Source organism: Eptatretus burgeri, chromosome 17 (genome assembly GCF_056783735.1).
Source record: "Eptatretus burgeri isolate ZD-2024b chromosome 17, Ebu_testis_v1, whole genome shotgun sequence".
Taxonomy (NCBI): Eukaryota; Metazoa; Chordata; class Myxini; order Myxiniformes; family Myxinidae; genus Eptatretus; species Eptatretus burgeri.
In genome coordinates, this window is record NC_140977.1 from 39,541,375 (window position 1) to 39,551,547 (window position 10,173).

The 10,173-nt window shown below is 42.1% G+C and overlaps 1 protein-coding gene across 3 annotated transcripts in view; it reads right to left on the reverse strand.

Moving 5' to 3' along the window:
- LOC147009831 (zinc finger MYM-type protein 1-like) overlaps nt 1–10,173 on the reverse strand; it is a 34,906-nt gene that overhangs the window by 22,288 nt on the left and 2,445 nt on the right. For all 3 annotated transcript variants that reach the window (XM_085862625.1, XM_085862622.1, XM_085862624.1), the window contains exon 2: nt 2,225–2,287. In XM_085862625.1, the coding sequence (XP_085718751.1) occupies nt 2,225–2,287 (63 nt within the window). The remainder of the gene's footprint in view (nt 1–2,224; nt 2,288–10,173) is intronic.

Genomic DNA, 10,173 nt, shown 5'->3' on the forward strand with positions numbered 1-10,173 from the left:
GGCGATCGTACCTCGCCGCAGGCCGACTCGAGACACGAACCACTTAAGCGGTCCGTTCTGTGCTATCGGGATAACCGAGCGGTGTTATCGTCAGCCTCGACGGTTCCGATCAATTATCGGGCGTATTAAGCCCACTACGAACCCTTTACGTGGAGCAAGATGGAGATTCAAACGAAGGAAAGGACGCAGCGAAACGGGGAACAATTCAACATAATGCACTTTATTTACACGACACACGGAGAGCACACATATACAGCCAAACAGTCAGAATGCACATATATCAATTTAATACAAAAACAACAATGCAGAGCTACGACCGAATACGCGAATACACGGCAACACTTATACAGTTTTACTTTACAAGACACGGCGCCACAAGATCCAAACAAAAACCCCTAAAAGAAAAAGGTGACTTCCCTTTTGGGCCGTCGAGTCCCTCTCCGACGTCCGTCGACGTGGTCCCGCCTGGCCGCGACTCCGTGCCCCAGTGTGGTAGGCGAGGCCTCTCCGGCGTGCCTCGCGCCGGCACGTGTTGGCCGCTCGACGCCACGGACGGAGTTTTCGGCGCTATCCCAGTGCGGATAGAAGGGGGGGGGGGAAACGTGGATGCCCGAGGTCGGGAGGGGGGAATGGCGGACGCTCCTTCCCGCCAGCGGGGTCTTGGAACCGCACCACAGCAGACCAGGCCAGTGGCCACCAGCAAGAGAAGAGGACGAGCGAGCCAGAAGACAGGAAGAGGGCAAGAGCAACCACAAAACCGCTCCGCCCGTGTCCGACTTTTTATATCCCGGAGCTCTGCCCTGTTGCTCCGCCCCGTTCTTTGCTCCACCCCCCTTCGTGGCGCTTCGAGAAAGGTCTTGAAGAGGGGCGTTCCTCCTTCCTGGCCGCGTCACACTGCGCATCCACCAATCGGGCGCCAGCTGCCCCACCCCGCTTCTCCTCCCTCATACCAAGCGCGGAGAAGAATGGCGCGAAAAACAGGCGGGAAAAGCCCACCGAGCGTCTTCATTGGTTTTTGTTTGAAATAAAAGATAGAAAAAGGAAAATGACTGACTCAAAGCATCGCAGCCCGAACGAATCACATTAATTCCCTCTAAACAACGGGTTTGGGGCTAACTACACATGTACTTAAGAGATATCTCACTTACGGGACCTGGATGGTGGTTTGCGAATTTCCACAGCCGTAACAGTATTTTATCGAAAAAAAATACGTACTTTTAGAACATCTATTAGAACATCCTAATGGTATGTCTTTTGTCGACGTACTTGCATTCTAGTTGCACGTACTTCAAAAGACAGTCACATTTTAATCATACATACTTTATAGATGTACTCTGTTGAAAAAAAAGATAACATGTATTATTAGCTCCCAATAGGTGGCGTTTGTGGCGTACATTAGCACATTATTTGTGGACAGACAGACAAACTGACCCAAATACGATACCATCTGATGAGGGTAATATATGAGTTTCCTGACAAGGAACTTCAATGCAGGAGGAAGCCATTAGGCCCATGAAGCCTGCACAATGGTTGCCAACTTATGGTTGTTTGTCTGTGCTCTATCTTTTTTAAATGCTGAGCGGCAAGCAAGGAAACGGCACGTACCATTTTTTAAGTCTTTGGTACAACTTGGCCGTGATTCAGACCGCCGACACCCCATACTCAGAGCAGATGCTCTCACTACCAACCTCCCAGACTCAAGACCTTTTACAATGTCCACAAGTTAACCCATGAGCCTCTGCATCATTTGTTCCCTTCTTGGAAAAGAAGGCAAAGTGACATCTCACATGTGAGGAGAGAACCCTCTCTTACTTCGGAGAATGGAAAGTTCTCCCTCTCTTGGTGCATGCCCCAATCACCTCCTCACAGTCTTTCCCAGAGTGGTTAGCACACCTCTCTCTCATCACATGATTGAGGAAATTCATCATCCTCATTTCCGCACTGACGCAGACCAAAAACAATCGAGCAACATTACTTAGGACGAACCTCAGGAACAATGCACAAGTGTCACCCTTCAATCAGTGTGACCACTCCTCATTTTCATAAATGCCAAGGTGAGCCAATGAAAAAGCCAAGAATTCACAAGGTTTCGGAAAAGCGATGATAATAGAAAACCAAGATGCCAAGGTGAACAACGAATAGCCAAGAGCTTGTGAAAAAAGCCAAGGAGTGGTCTGACTGCCTTCAATTATAACGAGCATTGTACGATTAGTAAATCTCTGACCTTCATTATGCGAGGCCGAGTATTCCATGAATTCGGACTCCACTTTGACTTTCACAATAAAATCTGCAAAAACATCAGCACATCGATGTTAAAAGCATCATTTCGGAGTTGTGAAATCGAACGTGACGTTAACTTCAAGACAAACATAAATAACAACAGAGCCGCAAAATGAAGTTTCAGATATTAAACTACAGGAGAACTTGTGTCGACTGACAACTAGAACTTTAGATTCTGTGCCCTTTTGAAGATCCCCGAGAGAACAACGACCTTTCTTTTTCTTGGCACAAGCCTCAGGTTCTTTAGCGAGAATTGAAAAATGTTTTCAGTGGCGACAAAGCAGGATGGCCGAGAGGTACGCACACTCCTAAGCTGACTAGCCTGGGTTTGAATCCATACCCAGCTATGAACTGTTATCCCGGTGTTTCACAGGCACGGTGATTCATCATTGTGCATGCCGCCCCTCATATGGACGTTAAACTGTGTGTTGCATCTGCCGGAATTAGTGGATATCAAAGATCCCTTCATGAAAAGTAGGGAAGCTAACCCCAGCATCCTGACCAAATTCCAAATTACTGCTCCAACCTACAGGGGCACTGCATCAACAGCACTGCCACACCACCAGCCAATGATGCTACTCACAGCTTCATGCTGCACAGGAAAAAAAAGAAGAAGAAAAGACAACCAGACCCCAATGTATAGTATTGTATACCGCTCATTCCCAATGCCATATCCAGGCGATGCATGACGTCATCGCCGGGTACCGAAGGGAGAACTCAGTTTTCACTCTGTTTGTTTGTTTGTTACTTGCAAAATCGAAGATTTTTAAAGTATATTGGTTGGTCGATTTTCTTATTCTTTCTGTCAATCTGTCTGTTGGATTCGATATATATATAAATATATATATATATATATATATATATATATATATATATATATATATATATATATATATATATATATATATATAAATATATATATATATATGAGATATCCCTAATTGTCAGGTTTTCCGTGTGTGTGTGTGTGTGTGTGTGTGTGTGTGTGTGTGTGTGTGTGTGTGTGTGTGTGTGTGTGTGTGTGTGTGTGTGTGCAACGCGAGGCTCCACAGCACGAACCAGCGAACCAATTTCGATGAAACTTTGCCAAGAGGTGGAATATATACTGGGAATGTGCGTGTTTGAATTTCGTTGCCTAGCAACCACCCGTTGCTGTGCAGCGGCCGAAAAACCGCGTACAGTATTTTCAATACTTGTCCTTCAGTTTTGAATGTAGAGAAACGAGACTTCGGAATTAAACACTTCGAGATATTTAGAAAATTTTACTCGAGCCGATTTTTGATTGAGGTTTTATTTTTAAAATGATAGTCCTTCAAAAATCAGGTGTCTATTTACCGTCATTTAAGGTGTGTATACAGTGTTTGTAAGGAACTACACCGTCGTTCCACCTTCGATCTCTCCTCGATCCAAACGTTATTGACCAAAGTGAAAAGAATCCAAAATAAATGGAATCACCGGCATTTCTGTCTTTGTGGATTTCTAATAATATGTTTATTTATTTACCGAAATCGATTCCACGACCCACACACCACCTTCAATTATTTATTTATTTACTGAAAACGATTCCACGACCCACACTCCGCCTCCAATTATTTATTTATTTTCCGTAAACGATTCCACGACCCACACACCACCTCCAATTATTTATTTATTTTCCGTAAACGATTCCACGACCCACACACCACCTCCAATTATTTATTTATTTACTGAAAACGATTCCACGACCCACACTCCGCCTCCAATTATTCATTTATTTACTGAAAACGATTCCACGACCCACACTCCGCCTCCAATTATTTATTTATTTTCCGTAAACGATTCCACAATCCACATACCACCTTCAATTATTTCTTTATTTACTGAAAACGATTCCACGATCCACACACCACCTTCAATTATTTATTTACCGAAAACGATTCCACGACCCACACTCCACCTCCAATTATTTATTTATTTTCCGTAAACGATTCCACAATCCACACACCACCTTCAATTATTTCTTTATTTACTGAAAACGATTCCACGATCCACACACCACCTTCAATTATTTATTTATTTATTTCCCGAAAACGATTCCACGACCCACACACCACCTCCAATTATTTATTTATTTTCCGAAAACGATTCCACGACCCACACACCACCTCCAATTATTTATTTATTTTCCGAAAACGATTCCACGACCCACACTCCGCCTCCAATTATTCATTTATTTACTGAAAACGATTCCACGACCCACACTCCGCCTCCAATTATTTATTTATTTTCCGTAAACGATTCCACAATCCACACACCACCTTCAATTATTTCTTTATTTACTGAAAACGATTCCACGATCCACACACCACCTTCAATTATTTATTTATTTACCGAAAACGATTCCACGACCCACACTCCGCCTCCATTTATTTATTTATTTTCCATAAACGATTCCACAATCCACACACCACCTTCAATTATTTCTTTATTTACTGAAAACGATTCCACGATCCACACACCACCTTCAATTATTTATTTATTTCCCGAAAACGATTCCACGACCCACACACCACCTCCAATTATTTATTTATTTTCCGAAAATGATTCCACGACCCACACACCACCTCCAATTATTTATTTATTTTCTGAAAACTATTCCATGATCCACAAGCCACCTCCAATTATTTATTATTTAAAGTGGGAGTGGCGTAGGAAAGTGGGCGTGGCTTATGAAAAATATTGTGTGGCTCAGGAGGTGTGGTCAAACAAGAGCATTCCATCCACTGGGACCATACTCTGTGCAGAGCGTTGGTGCTGCCTAAGCAGTCTCCTTGGCTATTGGGTACAATCCTGGACGGGTCGCCACTCCGACACAGGATACCAGCATGCTGGCACTCATTTTGCCGACCTCGGAAGGATGACAGGCAGAGTCAACCCCACCTGGTATTAATTCAACAGACAAGTGGGATTTGAACTCAGGATCCTCGGATCCTAAGCCCACCACCCTAACCATTAAGCCAACACCAGGCATAAACAAGAGCATTGAGAGAAGTTTTTCGGGTTTTGTGTGTGTGTGTGTGTGTGTGTGTGTGTGTGTGTGTGTGTGTGTGTGTGTGTGTGTGTGTGTGTGTGTGTGTGTGTGTGTGTGTGTGTGTGTGTGTGTGTGTGTGTGTGTGTGTGTGTGTGTGTGTGTGTGTGTGTAACGTGAGGCTCCACAGCACAAACCAGCAAACCGATTATTTTTCAAATGGTCGTCCTTCAAAAATAGGGTGTCTATTTTCCGTCATTTTTTTATGAAGAGTGCTAGTTGGCAAAATACGCAATAGGAAAAATCTTGCCAGGCAGAGGAACAATTGTATGTGAACCAATACGTCTTGGCAATGAATCTTCGTCGGTGGATCGGTCAGAATGAAAAGCATCGTATCCAGCGCTTCAATCCTAGCGAATCCCTCGTCGCCTACCGGCTTGTCTGTTTGTTTGTCACCTACAGGTCACAATGTTAAACGGATCTTCACTAAACTTCACCACATGGTAGAGTTTGTCATCAGGAAGAAACCTATTGTTTTTGAGATCAATAGGTCAACATAGGCCAAAGGTCAACAACTAAGGTGAGATTTATAAAATCCTCAATTTTCATCCGATTGACTTGAAATTCGAAGAGGATTTATGTTTCAGGTCACTGAGTTCAACGAGCCAATTATTTGTGAGGTCAACATCGACCAAAAGGTCAACATAGACCAAAGGTCAACAACTTCTTGAGATCTCTAGATTCTTCAAATTTCATCGGATTGACTTGAAATTTGAAGAGGATTTGCAAATCAGGTCACTGAATTCAACCACCAATTATTTTTGAGATCAACATCGACCAAAAGGACATTTGAAGCCGAATTTCTAAAATTGTCAATTTTCATCTGATTCAGTTGGAATTTGAAGAGGAATTGCACATTTGGTATTGAATTCAACCACCAATTAATTTTGAGGTCGAATTTGTTTTATGGACTTTGCAAGTCTCGTTGCCTGCACGACGTCTTCTTGTTGTTTTTGCAAAATCGAAGATTTTTCAAGTATAATAGTCAGTCGATTTTGTTATTGGGTCGCCGAAATAGGTGACCCTTTATTGTCAGTAATCCTGTCTGCCTGTTTGGATGTTTGTTCGTTTGTCATCAGCATAATTGGGAGTAAATGTGGGCGATTTTGACCAAGCTTAGGTGGTAGGTACATCTTATGACCTAGTGCTTTGGAAATTGTGATGGTTGCTAGGAACGCTTTGGTCCCATAGCAACAGCCGAAAAACCTTCAAGATCGGTACCGTTCACGTGAAATCAATTCCGAAAGCCATTATCCCACGTAAGCTTATGAAATTTGGCATGAATCATCTACAGGTGATGCTCTACCAAATACATTCCGTTTTTTGTGATATATGGAATAGTTAACCCGCAGCGCCCCCTACAAATGGGGTATGCCCGAAAATTGGCGAAAATTGCAGGTCCCCTCGCGACCAGGTGAGTGCATCGATCCAAATGAAACTTTGCAGGTTCATGGTACTCAATGAGTACTACAACTTTGCCTCAGGACATATTGACCGATTTCACTTAGGTCAGGGGTCAAAGGTCAATTAGTGCAAAAATCGATGATATGAGAGAGCAGGAGGTGCCTTCGTGCCAAATGCTACTCCGAGGGTTATGGTCAGATGGTCATGAAAATTCACACTAATCATCTAGAATGCATTGTGCACAAACGATCGAGCCGGATTTTCGATTTATATCTTTGTTCACCCACAGCACCCCCTCGAACTTTGGGGATTTCCAATATCAAACCGCATTTTCGGTACTTTTCATTCAAATTGATACCGAGTAGTTATCATTAGATGGAACTCGATGAGATTTGGTATGCATGATCTTAAGGTAATTCTCTATCCGCTATTTGACATCGATTTTGTTCTACATCTTATAGTTTCCAAATGGCAACCCTCTCAACTTAGGTGTCCGAGGGCCATTGAGCATTCTCGCTGAAAATTCAAAGTACACTAGCTCCAAGACAGTTGAACCGAATCGAATGAATCTTTTCATGCTTATAGACCGTAATGAGTACTACAACTTTGCTCATTTGCATAATGACATATCTCGAGTAGGTCAGGAGTCAAAGGTGAATAAGTGCATTTTTCGGGCGAAATTACCATTCAAGGCACTCTTGCTCCTACACGGATTAACCGATACGAATGAAAGTTCATAGGTACATAGTACTCAATGAGTACTACAACTTTGCTTCAGGACATATTGACCTATCTCGGCTAGGTCAGGGGTCAACGATCAATGAGTGCATTTTTCGGGCAAAATGACCATTCAAAGCCCCCTTGCTCCTACACAGGTTAACCGATATGAATGAAAGTTCATAGGTACATAGTACTCAATGGGTACTACAACTTTGCTTCAGGACATATTGACCTATCTCAGCTAAGTCAGGGGTCAAAGGTCAATGGGTGCATTGTTTGGGCAAAATGACCAAAGCCCCCTTGCTCATACACGGGTTAACCGATTCGATTGTAATTTCGTAAGTACTTAGTACTAGATTAATTCAGATCAGGGGTCAAAGCTCATCGGATGCTCGGCGACCCATGGCCGCCTACCGGCTTGTTCTGTCTGTTTGTTTGTCTGTTTGACACCTACAGGTCACAATTCTAAACCGATCATCATGAAACTTTACCAAGTTGTAGTTCGTCTCAACTAAGAAACCTATTGATTTTGAGGTCAAAAGGTCAAAGGTCAACTCCAGGTCAAACTTCTAAAATCATCAATTTCAATCTGAAAAAGAATCAATTTTCATCTGATTAACATGAGCCTTGATTAAGATTGTCAATTTTAATCCTAATGAAATGGATAATTTGATGTATCCATGGCAACCTTTGGAGAGGGGGGTGGATTTTGCACCCTGCTCTGCATGACATCTTTTTCTTGTTTGTTTGTTTGTCCGGGCGATATCTCAGCCATCCTTTGAGCGAGGAAGCTGAAATTTGGGGACAAAAGTGAAGATGTGCTTTGACAAAAACAATATTTTAAAATTTTTGATGAATCAATTAAATGATTAATTGTTATCGATTTATTAATTACTTATTTATTTTATTTCTCATCCTGGCAATATCTCAGGCATATTTTAAGCTAGGAAGCTGATATTTTGACATGACAGTGACCAGTAATTTGATACAAAGGGTAGTTTTGATTGATTGATGAATCAATTAATTATTCATTTTCCCATTAATTACCTAATTTTCAAAAAGTTGCAGATTCGGATGAAACAGTGTTGGTTTAGGTATGCTATTCGGCATTGACTGAGAAATTATTTTACGATTACTTATTTATTGTAATCATGCAATTAATCAATCAATTATTGCACACCGCTCCCTCCCAATTCTGACTCTATGTGCTGCAAGACTCTATGTGCTGCTGGGTGCAGAAGGCGCCCCGGTGATGTTGCACACTGGAGGATTTGTTATTTATTTATTTGGCATGGGGGCAGTGTCCTTTTCATGTACCTCGACTTGGATTTTAATTAATTTACTCTTTGAAACACTCAATTTTTTTTCCTGTCAGGAACGCATTCCCCCTTTAATACATTTAAAAGTCAATGGCTCCCCCGTCTTTCTCTCTCCACCCTCTCTTGGTATTCCCATCAGCGAAGCGACGGGTGGTATTTGCTAGTACAATACAACACCCGATTTACATTCATGGGTGTTACGTATGAATTTTAACCGAATAACTAGATGACAAGGAGACAGGTTTCTTCCAAAGGCAGTATATTCCTCAGTGCAATGAGCATTTCAGCAGGCACCAGGGCCGGATTTAGACATGTGGTGGTCCCTGGGCAGCCTTCAGTAATGGAGGTCCACCCTACCTTCGAATACTAAAAAGGTGATGACATATTTACAGTCATCCATAAAGTATATTTTTCAAGAACAAAGAATCTGAAGTTCTATATAAAATAGAGAATGAGATAAGATGAATATTGGTTGATGAAAAAAAAATTTCACTAAAAAAAAGTGACCACTATATTTGTTATTGTTGTGTGTCTGTCTGTCTGTCTGTTGGGTAGTCGATGTCGTCGAAAAAAAAAAATTCAAAAATTCTTTTTTTGAAATTTGTTCTGCCCTTATTATCAGTATTTCCGGCGATCTGTCTGTCTGTCTGGCTGTCCCTCTGTTCGGTCCAGTGCTCCGTTAATACAATGGCGATTTCAATGAAACTTGGTTGGGAGGTTCATACCATGACCTAGTTGTGTGCAAATGAGAACCGTTGCTATGGACACCACCGTTGCCGAGCAACGGGACTTTGAAATTTTTGAAAAATCATAAAAAATATATTTTTTCGAAAATCAAAAATCGAGCCACGAGCGACTGTGGGCAGTACATTTAGCCATATTGTCAAAAATTTCCAGCAGGATCCTATGAAAACTGTCGGAGAAGATAGACTTTGAATGAACCCTGGTCGAAAACAATAAAAAAACGAAGTTCCTTATATCTCAGAGACCATGAGTCAGATATACATGAAACTGGTATGGTAGGTTCATGGTATGTCCTAGTTATGTGTGAGAAAGAACAGTTGCCATGGACCCCTCCGTTGCCTAGCAACGGACGAAAAACCTCGAAATGTGGGGTTATTTTAACGAAAAAACAATCTGCAGCATTAACCCTTGAAGCTAGAATCATGAATTTTCTTGTGCTTAATCCTCAGGTCATTCCATATCGAACGGGCCCATTGCGTCAGGTTCTATTGGGTAGTCGACTACCCATGTCCGCCTACTGGCTTGTCTGTCTGTCTGTCTGTCTGTCTGTCTGTCTGTCCCGAGCATAGCTCCGTGGGTTTTGATCCGATCCTGATAAAATTTTGGTGGGAGGTTTATATCATGATCTAGTTGTGTTTT